General features: G+C 34.7%; 1 protein-coding gene across 3 annotated transcripts in view; it reads right to left on the bottom strand.

The window, feature by feature from the left end:
* Nucleotides 1-21,730, bottom strand: part of LOC123534035 (CD209 antigen-like protein 2) — a 45,736-nt gene that overhangs the window by 5,627 nt on the left and 18,379 nt on the right. The window contains exons 1-4 of one of the 3 annotated variants that reach the window (XM_053520278.1): nucleotides 5,832-5,919; nucleotides 1,752-1,820; nucleotides 294-386; nucleotides 25-50 (exon numbers count right to left, since the gene is read on the bottom strand). In XM_053520278.1, coding sequence (XP_053376253.1) covers nucleotides 25-50; nucleotides 294-386; nucleotides 1,752-1,775 — 143 coding nt within the window. In that variant the 5' untranslated portion in view covers nucleotides 1,776-1,820; nucleotides 5,832-5,919. Of the gene's footprint in view, nucleotides 1-24; nucleotides 51-293; nucleotides 387-1,751; nucleotides 1,821-5,699; nucleotides 5,920-21,730 lie in introns of those variants that run through there. The other 2 variants (XM_053520277.1, XM_053520279.1) reach the window with 2 other exon arrangements.

The raw sequence follows: 21,730 nt of genomic DNA, 5'->3' as shown, positions 1-21,730 counted from the left end.
GAGAATACATTTGTTGGTGCTTACCTGGAAATTCTTCTTCCTTGTGGAAACTGAAGAATAACATAATATACCGGTAAGAGTTTTAGCACATTTGAATAATGTAATAGATTAATTCATAATTTAAAATAATGTGTCTTAGTCAGTGGTGAAAGGCTGTTCTTCTTTACAGATATACAGAAAATATTTCTGAGGTTTTGATATATCCTTAGAATTTAGTAAGTTCTTTATTTGAGTTCAAAAGACCATATGACAATGTAAGTACTTCATTCACTAAGTATATTGTAGAAATATACCTCTGTGTTTGAAGCACATCCAGAAATGGGCTTGGCATCTGCAGCAGTCTCAGGACCTGTAAAAATGGTTGTAGCAAATGCTAAGCATATAACCTGAAATATATATTATAAAATATATTAAGAAGCAAATAGAACAAGCAAATTCAGTTAATTGGTATTACCCACAATGTAGGATAAAATTTACCCTTAAAAATGCACTCTCTGCAGACAAAAAGCATTACATGCAGCTTAATTTTGGACATCATGAAAGCCATCGATTATACCGAGTTTAGTTGCAATTTTTCATTGCTAACTAAATTATCGATCGAACACCATTTCCTATATTAAGTAAGAATGACTTTGACACACTCTACCTAAACTACAATCAAAAACATTATTCGCTTTAAAAGCTTCCTGTTAAGCTGATTTGGTTTGCTTACCTCATTTCTAACTGAAATTATTATAAGGCATCGGCAATCGGTAACACCAATGGATGCTCCCCGAAGCAAGTATAAGAAATGGGTGTGTGTGAGGTGGGGGATTGGGGTGGGGGGGGGGGGTGAGGAGGTAATTCCCAAACAAGGTCATATAGTTATGGTTCTTATTTATTGCACTTCCTCTCAAAGACCTTAATAAATGTATTAAGTATGAAGTCAGTCCTTTATTTAGTTTCCAAGTTATTCTCCGGACAATCTTTTATACATAACTTGATAAGGAAGATAATAAAAATTGGGTGATCTAGAGTTATTGTTTACATGTACTGCATTTCCCAACAATGTGTTCCATACGAATAAGCATCTCTTATAGTTAAGGAGAGAATTGCTCTGGACAAACGTTTTAACACAAAGTTTTGTTATAAGGTGGTGATTATATTGTTTGAAAACAACAGGAATGACCACTTAAGAACAAAGAATTTTGTTGCTATGGAATGAATGCAATTGACTTCAATTGTCTTAGACCACACCTGAGGTATTAGTGAAGAAAATGCCATAAACAAGTCTATATAAACTATACATGCAAAGTAGCATGAAGAAAACATATGAAAGCATAAAGTCAGTTGTATGAAGGCAGATTCCTCGTAGAGACAAAAGGAACTTGTACAAAAGAGATATCAAATGTATTGTTTCAGGACCTTTCCTGTCATTTATTAACAGCTGTTTGCCTATATACTTTTCTATCGTTTGAAAAATGAATCTGTCCTAGTCATGCAGAGCTCTCTGTCGCCAAATAATGTTGGGATTGGGGAGGCAGATGTTCTAAACATTAGTTTATACACATGTTTTTATTTGACCAGTTTCTAATGACTACATGTTTATTGAATGCAAATTCAGAGTAGCATTAAGAAAAGTGCTGCAATCATCATCATAAAACTCTGTAAGACTTAAATAAATAAATGCTCAAATAATCATAGTTATTGATAACATTCATTATCTAGTAGTTGTTCATTAATCAAATTATACTATATATATTACAACTTACAGCACAATGAAGTATCAGTTTCATGGTTGATTACTAAGTGAACAATCAGATCTGTAAAAAGCTGTATTGCTGAAAATAGAAGGCAATATACTGTTTAAAAGCATTTTTCTTCATAAAGGTATATTGGAGGAAATCATGAACCAAAGGATTTTTGACATAAAGGTACTTCTTCTTGTATAATTCATGTAATAACTATGTACGAAAGTTTCACAATTTTGCTATAAATTAATTAACTGCTAACAGTCAAGTCATAGGTAAGGATAACTGCTGAAAAACTGCTACAAAATACAATTATATTATATTGGCATTCTTAATTCATGAATGTAGTAATACAAGTAACAACTGAAAAGTGCTTAAAACACATATGGAGTAACACAAACAAACATGGAAATTCCACGAAAATTAGGTTTTAAAACTTCACATCAAGTCAAAAGTTCTGTTAATAAATAGGGTCATTACAGGGTTTTTATAGCCATTATTCCGCTATATTCCCAATGCCAAAAAGTGAATTTTTCTCAAAATGAGTGCAAAAATTCCCAATGTACATTCTGAAAAAGATATCATCAAAATTGCACAAACACTTACCAAATTATGGACAATTTTGTAATGGCAGTATGTTAAAGAGGTTGTGCAATGTGAAACAAGTGTATGAGAAAGTGCTTATACACATCCTTACTATATCCTATGGAACTAAATATTTCCCAATATGGAACATTTACGCGTCAAAATTCCCAATATTGTGGGTATAGGCTATGTTCCCAAAACAGAAAGAAAAAACCCTGCATTATTACTTGTTACAAGTGTTTCCATGTATTTTCAGGAAAATCCAGGATTGGACATGTATCGTTCATTCAATTTGACAATTCAAACAACTGCCAGACAGAATAAAGATATCATAAAATAAATACAACAAGAGAAAAAATCACTGAAGAAAGCACACACACTTTATTTTGCTGTTAAATGTTTTAGTTGGATTTAACATCACACCAGCAAAAGCCCCTCCATGCATTATTTCATCATAGGCTGGCTACTGACTGGAACCAACAACCTTCCAAAAGCCAGCCTGATGGCTTTTCAACATGAGGAAGTCATCCAGCTGTCTCATGTGGTTAATGAAAGCCCTTCTGTCTTCATTAAACAGTTTGGGGTTAATGGTCAGATAATGCTATTAGAAACAAGGCTTCGGATTGGCTGAAAAGTGTGTAGGCTTCGGATTGGCTGAAAAGTGTGTAGGGGAACCCGTAAGAGTCAATGAGACATCAGCTGATTGGTTAAAAAGGTGTTGCCTTTGTTCATGAAAATATCTTTAAAATCTTGAAATGTAATGTTTTCTATGCAATTTGAGGTATTTTATAGCTGCCTGGCTATATATTTAATTCTGGAATTAGCAGTTTAGTGAAGTAAGTACTAGTTGGAAATTCACCACTAAATTCCATGCACAGTTGAGGGCGGTTGTCTATGAATGGAAATAGAAAAAAAATGGATTATGCATGCCCATATGAAAATGGTATTTTTTTGTGTCTGGAAGGCTATTTGATAGAAAAAAAATGACACCTTATGTGCCAATGAAAGTTTTAAGAGGGTCCTACACTGTCATTTCTTACAATGTAAGCCTATTGGAAAATTAAAAGCAGTGTCTGACCTAATGACTTTCACAGCATGGTTCCAGTAAACAGGGTTTATTGTTATTTTCGATAATTCAGTCTATCTTGAAGAGGGAACAGTGTACACGTATCTATCTTATCATCTAACTTTTATTTAAAAATATCAAGCGAAAACTTTATATATATTGGTACTTTTTGTTATTATCTAAAATGAAAAAATGTTTTTTGTTCAAGTTTATTTAGAAATATTTCACAATTTTAACATGTTTTTGGAAGAAAAGAATGTTTTTTCTTTGTTTTTTTTTTTTTTTTTTTTTTTTTAGATATTCTAGTTCTGTCTGGTTTAAATTTACAACTTTAATCTCCTAAAAAAGGATGCCTTTTTAAGTCTTGACATTATTCAGAGTGAATTTTAATAAAAATCTGGTTATGTTTGTTTGAGTTGTGCACAAATTCAAAATGGATTTTTTAAGAAAAAATGTGACACGTCTAATTTTTTTTGCTGACTGCTGTCTGAATATTATTTGTCTTTGCTAGAAAACCTCACGTGCATTAAAAGCATGAAAAAGGTACACTCTATGCAAACCGATGATGTTTTGTTGGTATGTTTGTTTGTTTTGGGTTTAACGCCGTTTTCAACAGTATTTCAGTCATGTAATGGCAGACAGTGAACCTAACCAGTGTTCCTTGATTCTGCACCATTACAAACATGATCTCCCCAATTAATGCCAACTTTCCCAATTGAATCAGAGGTGGAGAACGAATGATTTCAGACACTATTCTTTTATCAAATCGTCACGGAGAACATACGCCACGCCCGGGGATCGAACTCACGACGACCGTAGACAACGCTCTCCCTACTGAGCTAAGCCGACGGGCAGAAATATAATTAAGAAATATTTTATAGCAAAAGAATGTTTTAACACTTATGCACGATGTGCGGTTATACTTCTAGTGTAATAATTTCACGAGGGTGCAACCCGAGACTGAGTGTACAAATAGTGTTAAAATACGGTTTTGGTATAAATTATTTTGATTCTAATATGCCCTTAATCTAAAACAGTAGATAAAGCATAGTTGCGCTCTTTCGTGGACGCAACAAAAACATTGACTTCACCGCACGTTAACGTGACTTCATTCTAGCGTAAGAGGAGGTTGGTCATGACCAGCAGATGACCTATATTGCTCCTATATTCCAATAATGGTGATTGCATTTATTTTATTTTTTTGTACTAAGTGTATATATTAGATCACCTTCAGTTGTATGACTTTTTTCATTATCATGAAACTGTCAAATGTTGTTTGTCAATAAAACAAAATTTTCCAGTTTGCACAAGTCCTGTGGTTTATATAGTAATAACAATTGATCATTATCAATATTATTAGTAATTATTATCATTTTACATTCACTGAAGAAAAATTGATTTTCTCACCAAATGTCATCCTCTGTCTGTCTGTCTGTCACCTTTTACAGAAAGAATAGTGACTGTTAGCCATTATCACAAATTTTGAATGCCAGGGCCTCAATAAAACAATGAAAGGCCTGTTTTTGCCAGATAAACAAAGTGCTAAAATTATTTATATACATTCCAAAAGCATTCTGTACAGGAAGAAATAAAAAATATTTGGCACTTTTATACACATTTTGATGTCATTTAATCACACTTTTAAATCAATAGTATATTGTAACAAGTCCAAGTCTGATAAAAATGAAAATTAAGAGAGAGAGAGAGAGAGAGAGAGAGAGAGAGAGAGAGAGTAGCTTTTTTAAAGGAATTTCCTTTGATTTTTTATTTATTTTATTTATTGCATTTCATTTTTTTTTTTTGTATTTTTCGTTTGAAGTCTTTTTAAAGAAGACAGAAGGAAATTTTAGGAATTTACGGGCATACACTATGCATTAAAATATGCCCAAAATGCCCGCGTAGCATTATGTCGAATTTAATTTTTTTAGGGCCCTTTTGCAAAGCTGGTATTATTTCAGTTTTCATGGTGTCATTTTAATCAGGCATACAAACTTATTTCATGTTAGATAATTATATTTTATCATATTAAATAGATTGTTACTGAATAAAAGGTATTATGTCTCCAATTTTATAATTATTTATCTATTGCCACTGAAATTATTTTCAAGTCAGATGTTATTTTTGAATGCTATACAAGTTTAATCTTTATTGAAAATCATTTGACAACTTTAATATTAAAATATATAAACTTGTTGGTTTAATAAAAGATACATTTTCCTGAACCTTAAGAGTGTTGAATTCCTGCAAAACAAAGAACAAAATTACTTTAGCCATTAATATGGAACGTCGAAGAAACAAAACAAGAAATGAAGTCTTACCTTTAAAGATATTGAAGACAGATATGATTTATGTTGCTAGAAGACAATCCTAAATTACTTTAAGTCACACTGTTTATCCTAAGTAAAATATAAATTTAAAGAAATTTATTAGAAATATATTCTTTAAATTACCAAAGCTAAAACAAATTCTGCGTCCGGCTGCAATGGTAGCAAGTAGTGAAATGCTCTTTTGCATGTTCTTAATATTTGTTCAAATACGGACTTGGATTAGACCTAGACAATTTGCATTAAACGTAGACAATAACATAACAAACAACAACTGGTGAGGATGTCTCATGGTCACAAACACAGTTACTGGACAAGGACAGACAACAACGCAGAATCTTTACAGCCACTATAGATTTTATATGGAAAGTGAGTGAGTTGGGTTTTACGGCGAATCGACACAAAAAGTCATATATCGCCGATGTAGAAAATTATGGAAAGAAAAATACGTTTATTTTCATACAAACAACATTGATGTTATTGTATTGAGGACCCTTTCTCCTTTTCTTGAGATTTTATGTGCAATCTTACATTATTCACACTAAAAAAAACGAGCAAAATGGCATTTCAAAATTGGACATCAAAATTTCAAAAAGAACATAAAATTATAGCTAACAGAAAAATTAAAACCGAGTCTGCGCCACAATACAATTTTTCACTTGATTTATTAAATCAATGTTTTAAATAAGAACCTTGAACTGTATATTTATTAGAAGGCAAATTACAATTGGAAATGGGCAGGTCTTTATGGCTGTTCTATTTTGATGTGGTAAGGATCCATAACCTGACATTTATTTTGGTTTTCTGGGATTCTGGAAAAGTAATCACCACTTAATTTTTGTGTGTTTGTTGGGGTTTTTTGGGGGGGGGGGGGGGGGGGGCGGTAACACCATTTTTCAACAGTATTTCAACTTAGTTTTGTAGCAAGCTGCTGTTATAATATAGACATAAACATTAAATGCTATCATACACATCTATACAGGTATAAACCATATTGGGTCTTCTTGCAAATCATCCGAGAATGGCTAACATTATTCATGGGTAATTTGCAATAAGTCCCAACGTGTTCTTTGATTTGCATGAAGTCCAAATGTGGCTAATATCTATCTATCTTCCGTAACCGCCGAACCCCTTGCGGGGACGTAGACGTTTTGCGCGTCAAAATCATAAGAGAAAGAATATAGTGATAAAAATTTAGAGTGGAAGAAACTAAAAAATAACTTTGGTGAAATAAAAAGGTTAAAACTTGATTTAGCAGGATAACTAGGGCGAGACATATTCAAGGCTGCAAACTGCGGCACTTAACTGCTCTAGGGTAGGAAGGTGGGCGACACTGGTGGGTAGTTGGTTCCAATGGTACACAGTTCTCGGAAAATAGGAGAACTTGTAATAGTCAGTGGTTGCAGTAATTAACCTGTAACTTAGGGAATGGCCATAGCGGACACATCGGGTCATTGGGGTAAGGTAATCTACGATTGGGATAGCAACCAGATCATGATGAATCTTATAGAAGAGTGATAACCTAGAATCTATACGCCTTAAATCCAGTCGACGAAGGTTTAGGGAGTGTAGCATATCTGTTACACTGGTAGTACGGCCGTAGTCAGTCTTGATCCAACGGGCGGCTCTCCCTTGGACGCTTTCAATTTGGTCTATCTGGGTTTGGGTGTGGGGCGACCATACCTCGGAGGCATATTCAAGCTGGGGTCGGACTAGAGTCTGGTAAGCAATGGTCTTAATGGGTTGGGATTTGACCTTAATGTTTCTTCTTAAGAACTCTAGGGTTTGGTTAGCTTTTTTGGTTGACCTATTTATGTGATTGTCCCATAATAGGTCATTTGAGATATCCAAGCCTAGGTATTTAGCTGAGCTGACCGATTCAAGTTGGACTCCATGTAGGTAATACTGGGTAGGGATAGGATGTTTCCTTCTAGTGGCGTGGATCACTTGACACTTGGAGGGGTTGAACTCCAAATCCCACTCCAACTCCCAATTTTCTAGAAGTTTTAGGTCATTTTGGAGAGTGACAGATAGGTCTGCAGATGACAATGTTAGATATATTGCCGTGTCATCTGCAAACAGACGGACTTTGGAACATGTTTTGTGGGAGGTCATTTATGTAAGCTAGGAAGAGCAGGGGACCAAGTACAGACCCCTGCGGGACACCTGATGATACTGGGATGGTATCAGAGGTAGTGCCATTTAGTACTACTGATTGGATTCTATTATCTAAAAAGCCTTTGACCCATCTTAGTGTGTTACCTCTGACTCCATATTCATGCATTTTTAGTAGGACTTTCTCATGGCTAACCTTGTCGAAAGCCTTACTAAAATCTAGAAGTATAAGATCTACTTGTTTCTTATTGTAGACTGAGGTGACCAGATCATTTACTAACATAACTAACTGAGTAACGCATGACATTTTTTCCCTAAAACCATGCTGTAGGTCATACAGAATGCCAATGTTGGTGAAGTGCTTAACAATTGATGAAACAATTTGTTCAAGAACTTTGCATAGGACACATGTTAATGAAATTGGCCTATAATTTACTGGATTTGACCTATCACCTTTTTTAAAAATGGGGGCAACATATGCAGATTTCCACTGGGATGGAAGTGAACCTTCCTCCAGGAATTTCTGGAATATGACCTCAAGGATGGGAGATAGTTCTACAGAGAGTGTTTTAAGTATTATAGGCTTGATTTCGTCAGGACCACTGGCCTTATGGGGGTTCAGGTTGCTGAGAAGTTTCTCAATACCATTTGTACCTATCCTAATATCTGGCATAGTAGGGGCTGAATTTCCATCTGGGGTTAGTTTCATTTTACTGAGCGAGGCGAGGTTTAGTCGTGATTTGGGGCTAAAAACAGACTGAAACTGTTTGTTCAGTACTGTTGCCTTAGCTTGATCATCCAGATGGAGTTTATTTTTATACTTAAGGGGAGGGATAGAGGAAGATTCCTGTCTCGAGTGTTTAATGAGCGAGTACAGTTTCTTAGTATCTGGTTTATTTGGGAGTGAGGCATCAGTGTTATTCAGGTTTAGGATGTGCTCAAGATACTGGCTATAAACCTCTTTGACCTTTTTCCGCACTAGATGCTTTAAGTCTAAAACTTTCTTTCGATCAGAAGATGAGCTAGTTTTCTTAACCTTTTTAAAAGCTCTGTTCCTCCTTCTGATTAGTTTCTTAATGTCCTGATTGACTCATGGAAGGTGATCTCTTATAGTTGACTGTTTGGAAGGAATCCATTTTTCTGTAAGGTTGTTTAGGGTATTTGAGAAATTTTCCCACAACTCTTCCGTGTTTAGTGCGGAGTATTTACCTTCATTGGTCATAACCTGGTGGTAGTCAATTAATGACTGTTTTATTTCCTGCCAGTTTGCTTTTTTATACAAGGGAATTGTTCGAGGCTTCTGGTAACATATCCTTGCGGATGTATTGACTTTTGTTTCTACTATATTATGATCATTGATCAATGCCCGGTATGATGTTGACCTGATTTACTAGAACTGGGTTTGTAGTAAGGAATAAGTCTAGAATATTATTTCCTCTAGTTGGTAAGTTGACCATTTGGGTTAGGTTTGAATCATTAAATGTTTCAATAACCTGGCGGTAGAAGGTGGGGTGCTTACATTCAGGGGATGGGCTGCTGGTGTCCCAGTCCATTTTTGGGAGATTAAGATCCCCAGCCACCCAGACATTTGAAAACTTTTTATTGACCTTTTCAAGGGACTTAGTAAATACCTATCAAAACCCATAAAAAATACTATTCAATTTCTCAAAAATGACTAATAGGGTTTAATATTGCTTATGTAAACTGGAGTTAAGTTTTCTTTTTCAGAAAATGCTATTTGAGAGGATTTTATGACAGAAATACTTATTTAAAGGATTCTGATGTCACTCTAGCAGTAATTATTCAAATGGGCTCCTTCATTGACATCCAATATGAAGGAAGATCCCTGTGCACCTTCAGATACTATTTCAGGCACTGGGAGAAATTTGATAGAATCACTTAACTCACAGTCTAAATTACTGCATGAAGTCATCACAACCATAGTTTGTAAGTCTAAATTACTGCATGAAGTCATCACTACCATAGTTTGTAAGTCTAAATTACTGCATGAAGTCATCACTACCATAGTTTTACCATGAAATGAAACTTTATTTGAATGCAATTAATATGGCCTAGATCTTCAAACTTATTTAGACGGTCTACAGGAGATACCAGGTCCTGAATCACTGACTCCATTGTCTAAAGCAGATAAAACTAGAGTTGTCACATGAGTGACGAATTATACGCCCACAATATGGCCTTGTCACAGAACTAAGCCAATGTCAAAGCCGAACTTGCTTGACTTTTGACCTACTGACCACAAAATCAATAGAGGTCATCTGCTAGTCATGACCAACCTCCCTATGAAGTTTCATGATCCTCCGCCCAAGCGTTATCATGTTATTGTCCGTAAAAGGTTTAAATGACCTTTGAATTTTGGAACTCGAAATCAATATGGGTCATCTGCTTGACATGACCAACCTCCAGATTAAGTTTCCTGATCCTAGTCCCAAGCATTCTCAAGTTATTGTCCGAAAACTGTTTAAATGTTCCGGGTCACTGTGACCTTGACCTGTAACCTACTGACCTCAAAATCATTTAGGCTCATCTGCTAGTCATAACCATCCTCCCTATCAATTTTCATGATCCTAGGCCCAATCATTCTCAAGTTATCATCCGGAAACCGTTTAACTGTTCCAAGTCACTGTGACCTTGACCTTTGACTTGCTGACCTCAAAATAGAACTTGACCTGTATTTCATGATGTTACACATGTGTACCAAAATTTATGATCCTAGGCCCAAGCGTTATCAAGTTATCATCCGGAAACCATTTAAATGTTCCGAGTCACTGTGACCTTGACCTTTGTTCTACAGACCTCAAAGTCAAACTTGATCTGCATTTCCTGATGTTACACCTGTGTACCAAAATTTATGATCCTAGGCCCAAGCGTTCTCAAGTTATCATCCGGAAACCGTTTATCTGTTCCAAGTCACTGTGAACTTGACCTTTGACCTACAGACCTCAAAGTCGAACTTGACCTGCACTTCATGATGTTACACCTGTGTACCAATATTTATTATCCTAGGCCCAAGCGTTCTCAAGTTATCATCCGGAAACCATTTAACTGTTCCGAGTTCCCGTGACCTTGACCTTTGACCTACAAAACTCAAAGTCGAACTTGGCCTGCATTTTATGATGTTACACCTGTGTACCAAAATTTATGATCCAAACGTTCTTAAGTTATCATCCGGAAACCGTTTATCTGTTCAGGATCACTGTGGCCTTGACCTTTGACCTACTGACCCCAAATTCGAACTTGACCTGTAGTTTCTGATGTTACACCTGTGTACCAAAAATTATTTAAATTGGTCAAGCTTTTCTTGAGTTATCATCCGGAAACCATGTAAAACCAACGGACCGACCGACCGACCAACCGACCGCCAAGCTCACTCCTATATACCCCCCAAACTTCGTTTTAGTGGGTATAACTATAATGGAAGATGGTATATCTCATAGTAAACATACGGCTGTAGACTGTATGCTATAAAACAAGTGCTAGATTTTCACTTAACATTGGATACTCACCGAAAGAATACTCAAGAGGTATCAAAACTACTAATTTTCCTATTTTAAAGCATTTAATCACCAGGGTATCATCAGTACCAGCTCTGTCATGTTCCAGTACCTATATCTTGTACTGTCATGACAACGACTGCATGCTTTGTTTTGTACTAAGAAGACTTTCTTAGTAGCTTTTTGAATGGGGATGGGGAGAGGGGAAAGTCCACAGTACCAATACAGACATTATTTTCGCTACAGGCAGGCACCCAGGATAGAACAACAGATATTCTTGCACGACAACCTTTTCTAAAGTTTAAACCCACATAGATAAGCGACTAGTCACAGATACAACATCACCCCTGTAAAAAATGTTCTAGAACTAGTAATAAGTTCTTGAACATTTAAGAACTTCTGAACTGTTCTTGAACCAGCAAAACAGTTCTTAGACTGAGGTTCTAGAAAAATGATTATTCTTGAACATTGGTTCAAAAACTGCAAAAGTCCAAGAACTTATAGAACTTAGCCAGTTCTTGAACAGCTACTGTTGATCTAGAACCAAAATTGTTCAGGAACACAGGTTCATTAAAAGTACTAAAATTCAAAACCTTTTTCTGGTTCAGTATAAGTTTTTGAACTAATTGTGAGTTTCTGAACTGTTCATTCATTATACATAAAACTTATAGGGGTGGGGGGGGGGGGGGGGGGAGCAATGAGGTCTACCATACACCCTCGCGTCCCCCCCATCGGAGACTTTTTTTCATAGGTACCAAATTGTTCGGCAGGACCAACTCTTTCAAAATAAAAAATGTTCCCATGAAAAAGCTCTTTTGAACCATATATGATTCCACTGTTTCCATCGCAACCGTTCAGTTTTGGAAAGAACAACCATATAGATGATAATCAGTCATATCTTGGTTTGTTTTGGTGATAAAATAATAAAAATGGTACAAAAATGGAGCTAAGACATTGGCCTTAAAATGGCATTATTTTTAGGTTAATTTACTAATTTGCATATTCATGAATATTAACGAGAATGTTAATAAATGACAAAATTTTATTAGAAAATAATATTTTCTAAGTTTTAAATCAATTTAAATGTACCAAACAGTTTTGATCTGTTCTGAAAGTCTCTCAGTGTTTTCTTGAATAGTATTTTGTAACACTGATGGTAATTGTTTTACTCCAAAATAGGTATTTTTAGCTAATTTGCATAAAATTAACTACTACCACAACTAACATCTCAGGAAACAAGATACCACTAAAATTTAATAAAATGATATAATTAATTGTTATCAATAAAATAACAATTATGTGAGCTATATTGTTTGGAAATGTAGTTTAAACACCTTTTTGAAGGAAGAATCAGTATGTAACATACTTTACACATGTTACGTTACCATTTAAATAACCTTGTTTTATTACATCAATTATTTAGAAAATATAGATCAGACAGTTTTGATCTGGTCTTAATGTCTCTCAGTGTTTTCTAGAATAGTATTTTGTTACTCTGAAGGTAAATATTTTTTCTAAATTAGGTATTTTAGCTAATTTGCATAATTAATCTATGCTAAAACAGACATCTCTGGAAACAAGATATAACTGAAACTGAACAACATGATGAAATAAACTGTAATCAATAAACTTGTGTTATTTGAGCTTTATCATATGAAAATATAGTGTGAATACTTATTTGAAGGAGGAGTCTGTTTGTTACATACTTTACACATGTTACGTTACCATTCCAGTTATCTTGTTTTATTGTATCGTTATTTTCTCAGAAAATAGGAGAGGAATATTTAATTATCAAGTTATTAAATACTCTTACAAAATAATATAGTTCCATACTTTTCAATCAATGAGATTTTTTCCATAACTGCGCTTTAAAATACGTTTAAAAATTATGTTATAAAAATATTATGATATCATTGATTTGTTAAAATAGAAAAAGCGGAAACTCCACAGGTCGCTCAACACAACAAAAACGAAAATGTTGCAGGCTCGGTTTGATTGAGCCTGTTCATGGACGGTAGTGGAAATGCATGCTACCGTCTACGCCCTCTAGCCCCTGGTTGAGCAGAACTCAACATTTACACATGCTAAAAGTACAAAAAACAATTTAGACATCCGCAGATGTGTTCATACGGCGGTGCACATGGACCTTCAATGCTACACTAGTGTGTAATTCCATGAAAAGCGGCGTATGGTCCCCAGTTAAATTAATGGGTTTGCCCCAAACGAGAAAACAATGAGCAGAACTAAACAAACTGGAAATTAGAATGGGGATCTGAGGTTATGGAACCTGCATATCACAGGAACTGCCAAAAGACAAAATTAAAGAGCAGGCACCATATCCAAGGGGTGGTTAAACAATACCCAAAGCTATGAAAGCGGGGGTATTGGAACCACCCAGGCCGAAATGTTCATGCTGAGAAACTAAACAGTACCAGTAACACGACATAAAAGTCGTGCTGAACGATCTGAGAAGATCGAAATATAACAGCCCTGATTGAATGTACGGGGAGACATTTTACGGCCGCCACACGGCACAAACAACGCTGCTGTGATAATAAAATAGAAAAAGTGGAAACTCCACAGGTCGCTCAACACAACAAAAAAACTTGAAAGTATTAATTATAACATTCTTTCTTTATTTTTGTCAACCAAGAAATCATCTGAAACATTCATTACATATTCAATGTTCCTTTTTCATTTTGAATTAATGCATCTATCAGTTTAATTATACTAATATCAGTTTCTTAATTATGAATTTCTTTTATTTGATGGTTTCAATATTGTTGGCAACAATTACATTTTACATTGATTATGTATGTTTATGTATATATTCTGTATATATTAATTATGTATAAATCCCTGCTAACATCCATACACTGATAATAGGGTTACAATTTGGCGCTGCCTTTCATGGAAAATGTTTTTATAATGGAATATTTATCTTGTTTTGTGTGATTGTGAAGTGTATCTATGCAGTTATTTACGTGAGAAATAAAGCATGTTGTCTTTGAGTTTGAGAAAAACATGCATTGTATTGAGATATTTATGGGCTTATTAATAAATTATTCACTGTTGAAAAGCAGCACTGAACAAAAACTAAAAAACAAAATGAAATATTCAGGTACCTTAAGTAATCTTTAGATTTAAACTCATGAAACTGCAAAAGCTGTCAAAAATGTGACCAATATTAAGTGTTTGAAAACCAAAATTGTTAAGAAAACAATTGCATAATGCTATTCAAAACTTCAAGGAAGATACTGAGTGCCTTCTGAACGACACTACAGAGTTGCTAAAAACATGTTGCAATTGACTTTACGAAGGCCCTTTAAAAGCAAAAAACGCAACCACGCAAATAAATAGCAAACTCAGTTGGGTCAAGTCTGTTTATTAGAGGTAACGAAGTGTGAAACACACCTTACGCCCCCCTAGGACTGGCTTAAGAGGAATTCTGTTTTAGTAAACATGGTCCAAAAGGGAGAGAAAATCTAACAATACTAAAACCGAGTACGAGGAGACTTTTTTTTATAACCATCACATGGCACTTAAAGACTTTTTTGTGATAGCAAATATTTTTTAAGATGATCCTTTGGAAGCATAACAAACCAACCAAGCAAAATAACAGTTGATTTGATTTGATTGTGTCTGTTCGTTAGACGTAGTAAAATGTGAAATTGCCCTCACACCCCTAGCACTAGCTTAAACAGTGTTCTGTAATAGTAAAATTGTACGGATTAGTTAAAATCTGAATATAAAATTAGATGAAATGTCTGAAAAATATGAACTGCACACAATTTGAGGCAGCAGTGTTACAAGAAATTCACATTCTGCACGTCTTGATTAAGATGTGACTTACGATATTTTCACTTTAATGTTACCTAATATAGCGTATTTGTTCTCTTGTTGGTTAGCTGTTATGAATAATATGATGCTTTATAACATACTGTAAACCTAGAATTGTTTTCGCGCTTTTTTAATTAGCGCCTTTAGCGCGGGTAGTATATTTCCGTGAAATTAAATAGCCGCGAAAAACTCTGATTTAACAAAAACGCGGAAGATCCTAGCTTCAGCTTAAATAGATCGCTATAAAATGGTTCTGTGCTTACACATACCTCGATGTTAATAATTCATATTCTAGCACAGTAATTGTATAACAAGAGTGCACAAATCCACATTATTTCAAATGATTGAAAAGTTACTTATTTATGAAGCAAAATACGATATATTATTTGTAAGTAAATATTGTGTCTATTTCTGCTAAGTGTGGATTAATCACCTATTTAAATGGCAAACAAATGAAAGTGTAATAACATGTATCATGCTCTGTTTCTTGCTACAGTCTGAACATGCCTTTGTCATAACCTTTGGTACGTAACTTAATTGATAATCAAACTTTATTTGTTATGATTGATGCATAGCTTCTCTTAGTAGTGTTTCTCTTAATGTTCCGGTATATCCAGGAATATTCCATCAGATAATACAATTTTAATTAGTCCTTGTCTGTACAATTTAAAATATTAAAAGAAATATTTTGTACATTCTGTCATTCTTGTGAATGTTTCAAAATGACAACAATAGTTTTCTTTATTTCATATCTATAAAGTTTTATATATTTCTTATATCTTGATTTGGTATCACTAAAACAGTTTTGTCAACCTGGTAAAAGTTTTAAATCTAAAGTGTTTACTTAAATACCTGCGTCTTTTCTTTTGTCTGTTAGTTTTGGTGTAGCACCGCTTTGCAACAGAAGTTCAGTCATGTAATGTTGAGCAGTTAACCTAACAAGTGTCCCTGGATTCTGTGCCGGAACTACTCAGTTCTCTACAGGCGCACATATCAGCTGTATGATCATATTATGAACGCACAGATGGATATGATTGTATGTTTTATTCAAATTCCATCTAAAATTATAGTAACACGGATGTTGCAATATATAATTTAGGCAATTTCTGAAATAACAAAAGAAAACCTTCTTAAAACTTACCACTAACAGTTTAAATAAATCAACATGTGACAATTTGGGTTTCAATTTCTTCTTGAATACCTTTTTAACAAGAGCTGTCCGTAAGACAGCCAAGCTCGACTATTCGAAATATTGTCCCAGAAGCAGGAAAATATTACCCAAAATGTTAAATAGCAAAAGAGTTTTAAGTTCAAAAGGGGACATAATTTGACCAAAATGCATATCAGAGTTATGAGACTTGCTGCTATCAACTAGCTAGTTTTATAACCCTGAAGACACATGTGGAGTTTCATTTCAATATCTGCATTAGTTTTGGAGATAGTAACTTGCATGTAAAACTTTAACCAGAACTTTCTAAGTCCAAAAGGGGGCATAATTTGCTTAAAATACATGTCAGAGTTATGGAACTTGACCCAGTGAGGTTGTAATTGACCTAGAAAGAGAATAAATAAGTTTCAAATCTATATGCCTTTTAGTAATAGCTGTAAGTACTTGCACGCAAAACTTTAACCAGAATTTTCTAAGTCCAAAAGGGGGCATAATTTGGCCAAAATGAAGGTCAGAGTTATGGGACTTGCCGCTATCAACTAGTTTTATAACCCCAAAGACACATGTGAAGTTTCAATTCAATACCTGCATTAGTTTTGGAGATAGTAACTTGCATGTAAAACTGTAACCAGAATTTTCTAAGTCCAAAAGGGGGCATAATTTGCTCAAAATACATGTCAGAGTTATGGAACTTGACCCAGTGAGGTTGTAATTGACCTAGAAAAAGAATAAATAAGTTTCAAAGCTATATGCCTTTAAATGATGGCTGTATGTACTTGCATGCAAAAACTTAACCAGAATTTTCTAAGTCCAAAAGGGGGCATAATTTGGCCAAAATGAAGGTCAGAGTTATGGGACTTGCTAATATCAACTAGTTTTATAACCCCGAAGACACATGTGAAGTTTCAATTCAATATCTGCATTAGTTTTGGAGATAGTAACTTGCATGTAAAACTTTAACCAGAATTTTCTAAGTCAAAAAGGGGGCATAATTTGCTCAAAATACATGTCAGAGTTATGGAACTTGACCCATTGAGGTTGGTAATTGACCTAGAAAAAGAATAAATAAGTTTCAAAGCTATATGCCTTTAAATGATGGCTGTATGTACTTGCATGCAAAAACTTAACCAAGGTGTGACGCCGACGCCGACGCCAGGGTGAGTAGAATAGCTAGACTATTCTTCGAATAGTCGAGCTAAAAAGCAATGGTAGTGGTAACGTATTATAAAGTGTGCTACGGAAAAAAATCACACTGTCTGACAAATAAAGAAGCATATTGTATTATTATAGTACAAAATAAGTAATATTAAGTATGTTTCTGGAATATTTTCTAAATAATTAATGCAATACAACGAAGTTGTTGAAATGGTAACGTAATATGTGTAATGTATGTTACATTTTTATTATTCATTCAATAAAGTGTTTACGCGATAGATGCGAACATTATAGTCCACATAAAAATTGGCATTTCATTGATAACAACTAATTATATCATTTATTCAGTTTTAGTGGTCTCAGAATTTTATTCGTTGTTTGTGACACTGTTTCATTTTATGCAAACTAGCTGAGCACATACAGTTTTGAGTAAAAAAATACCATTAGAGTAACAAAGTAATATATTAAAACACACCGAGAGACTTTAAGACCAGACCAAAGCTGTTTGGTACATTCAAATTGATTTGAAACTTAGAAAATGTTATTTTTAACAAAATTTTCTGATTTTGTAACATTCTCATAAATATTCATGAATATGCAAATTAGTTAATTAATATAAAAATGCTGTTATTTAAAGACCAATGTCTTAGCTTGCTTCATTTTGACACCATTTTTATTGTTTTATCACCTAAACTGACCAAGATATGACCGTTTATCATCTATAGGGTTGTCCTTTTCAAAAATGAGCGGTTGCCATGGAAACAGTGAAATCATATATAGTTCAAAAGAGTTTTTTCATGGGAACATTTTTTATTTTGAAAGAGTTGGTCCTGCCAAACAATTTGGTACCTATGAAAAAAAAGTCTAGTGCGGATGCATGGTAGACCTTATTGGCCACCGTACTATTATGTTTATTACTTTTTTACAATAATGAATAAGTTCTTGAACTATTCATGAACGTTCTTGAGCATTAAATTCATAATGTCACATGTTCAGTTTCCATTATGTTTTTGCATACTGGGAAATATTTGCACATGTGATTCAGCAATTTTTTTTAGAAGTCTGTGCAGCTAATAAGAAGGAAATATTTATCATACTACAGTAAGTAATGATTTAAAAGGGACATGAGTATAATGAATATCAAATAAAAAATTATGATGTTGTCATTAATTGTTTATTTAAAAAATATAAGATCCTTTTAAAATGTTTTCAGGACCCTGAAGCAAGGCTAGTATCTGAATTTCAATCTTGAGATTGAATAAAACTATACATTGTTTAACCTGATGTTTTGTATTTTATGAAGCAATTGTTTACTTCTTATTATGCTCCTAATCCAAGGTTAGTTTACTGTTTTACTCATGTCATTTGTTGAGGGTGTAAACTGGCATTGTCACAGTGTTCTTGAACAGAAAATAGCCACATTTAGAATTTTTGTTCGGGAACTGGTTCTTGAACTATTCAAGAACAGGTTCATTAGCAAAATTTAGAACTTTTGTTCAGGAACCAATTCTTGAACTATTCAAGGACTTGTTCATGAATAAAAGTTCTAAATGTGGTCATTTTCTGTTCTAGAACTGGTTTTTGAACTGTTTTTGGCCAGCTCTTGCACTTCTTGCGGGGGCAGTGGCCTGAACCACTCAGCAACTGAGACCATTGCTCTTGGTTCAGCCCATAGCCAAGCAGCTTACTTTATACCTTGTAAGATACATTTGTATATACAAAACTACATCTGATATTCAAATCAAGTTTATTGATCAAAGGTATGTCTACTTCATAATATTGACTTCTTATATAGATCAATATAATACACCATGAGTAATAATTAAAGGTGGCCAGTAACATCAACATATATTCTATTAGATTTATTAAAGGAACAAAAAGACTGACCCATTACATACAGTTAGATCCCTCAATTAGAAATGTATAATTTATTACTTTTTATGAAATCTTATAATTATCTCTCTTTAATTCAGAAGTGTTTAAAAAGTGAATTTTTTCTTTAATTTCAATATAATTTCTCGTTGTACATTTGCATTTTATATATATTGGAATATTTCAGCTACCTGAAGCAAAAAGTTTTGAAACAACTTGTAGCTTCAGAATTAAGGTATTGGACCCCTAACAGTAATGTTTAAAAATGGCATTTGCTTGGTATATTCTTAAAGTTGACCATATTTCGCACTGTGTTGCAAATTTTAAACAACTTTTACCGTGCCGTTTTTTTTTTTTGTAAATTTTGTATAATTTATGGCATTTGCTCAAGCTTAAGTAGAGACAAATTTCATTGTGATTGCCACTATCTAAAACGTTTGATGAGAATTCATTACAGCATTAATTTTGATAAAAGAAGCATCAAACTATTGTTAAACAATTATAAAACACAAAATAAAACTGTAAATATTTTTTTTCTAGGGTGCCTCAAGTAATCAGATTTAATGAGACAGAATTCTAACTTTGAAAAATTAAGGTTGAATCCTGTGGGTCTGTTTTGAATTTTGCTCAATTCATTTAAAAAAAAAACCTTAGGGCCGAAGTAAAACCTACCTGCATTTCTTCCGCAATATGTTATCTAAATAATGAAGGCAAAATAGAGAACTTTTACCGCATGTAACTCAGTATTTTTAAGAATGTCTAACACTACCCCTCCTGATTCAGAGGTAAATTGACTTTGAACAGCAATAAATCGCTTACAAAATGAAAATTTTCCACATAGTACAATACATCCATAATAAGACTTAAAAGAAGTAACTTACTAGAAAAAGGAAATTATGGGGAAAAATGGTCCCAGTGGGGCTAGAACCTACGCCCCACCCCACACCCCGAAAATAGCAGTCAAAGTAGGTTTATGGTAGGAATTGAATACTCTTCAAAAAAGAGGTACTCTATTACGGGTCCAATACCTTAATGAAGAAATAACTAGAAGATGCTTTTGTAAAAAAGCGCATGTCTCCCCCAATGCAAAGTCGTATAGGCAAGAAGTCAACAGGGGTCAGGAGCGAAAGTCAAAGTGACACTGACGGTTGGCTGCAATAGGGGTCATCTACTTGGCATGTCCAGTCATCCCGCTAAGTATCAACACTCTTGGCCTAGTGGTTCTCAAGTCACTGTTCAGGCTCCTGTGACCTTGACCTTTGATCAAGTGACCCCAAAGTAATAGGAGTCATCTACTCTGCATGTCCAATCATCCTATTAAGTTTCAACATTCTAGGTCAAGTGGTTCTCAAGTTATTTTCCGGAAATGATTTTACAACACCAGGCCTCCGTGACCTTGACCTTTAATAGTCTGATCCAAAAATCAATAGAGGTCATTTACTCTGCATAACCAATCATCCTATGAAGTTTCAACATTCTAGGTCGAGTGGTTTTCAAGTTACTGACCGGAAACGGTTTTCCATGTTCAGGCCCCTGTGACCTTGACCTTTAACACAGTGACCCCAGAATCGATAGGAGTCATCTACTCTGCATGACCAATCATCCTATGAAGTTTCAATATTCTGGGTCAAGAGGTTCTCAAGTTATTATTCGGAAACGGTTTTCCATGTTCAGGCCCCTGTGACCTTGACCTTTAACACAGTGACCCCAAAATCGATAGGGGTCATCTACTCTGCATGACCAATCATTCTACTAAAGTTCAACATTCTGGGTCAAGTGGTTCTCAAGTTACTGATCAGAAATGGTTTTCAATGTTCAGGCCCCTGTGACCTTGACCTTTAACAGATTGACCCAAAATCAATAGGAGTCATTTACTTTGCATGTACAATCATCCTATGAAGTTTCAACATTTCTGGGTCAAGTGGTTCTCTAGTTATTGATCGGAAATGGTTTTCAATGTTCAGGCCCCTGTGACCTTGACCTTTGAAGGAGTGAACCCAAAAACAATAGAGGTCGTCTACTCCAGCAGCCCTACACCCTATGAAGTTTGAAGGTTCTAGATCAAATGGTTCTCCAGTTATTGATCGGAAATGAAGTGTGACGTACGGACGGACGGACGGACGGACAGGGCAAAAACAATATGTCTCCCCGTGGGGGGGGGGGGGGGGGGGGGGGGGGGGGGGAAGACATAATAAGTTCCCAATCGTGGTTTATCGTAGAAAAAGCCGTGTTTTGTGTTTTTATGCGTAAGAATATATCACCAAGATTTAATAAGGAAAAAAAATTTGGTCCCAGTAAGGCTTGAACCTATGCCCCCTAAGAATTGCAATAAAAGTAGATTTATGGTAGGAATACGATAA

The sequence above is a fragment of the Mercenaria mercenaria genome, chromosome 12 (assembly GCF_021730395.1).
Source record: "Mercenaria mercenaria strain notata chromosome 12, MADL_Memer_1, whole genome shotgun sequence".
Classification (NCBI taxonomy): Eukaryota; Metazoa; Mollusca; class Bivalvia; order Venerida; family Veneridae; genus Mercenaria; species Mercenaria mercenaria.
This window is presented reverse-complemented; position numbering and strand designations above follow the sequence as displayed.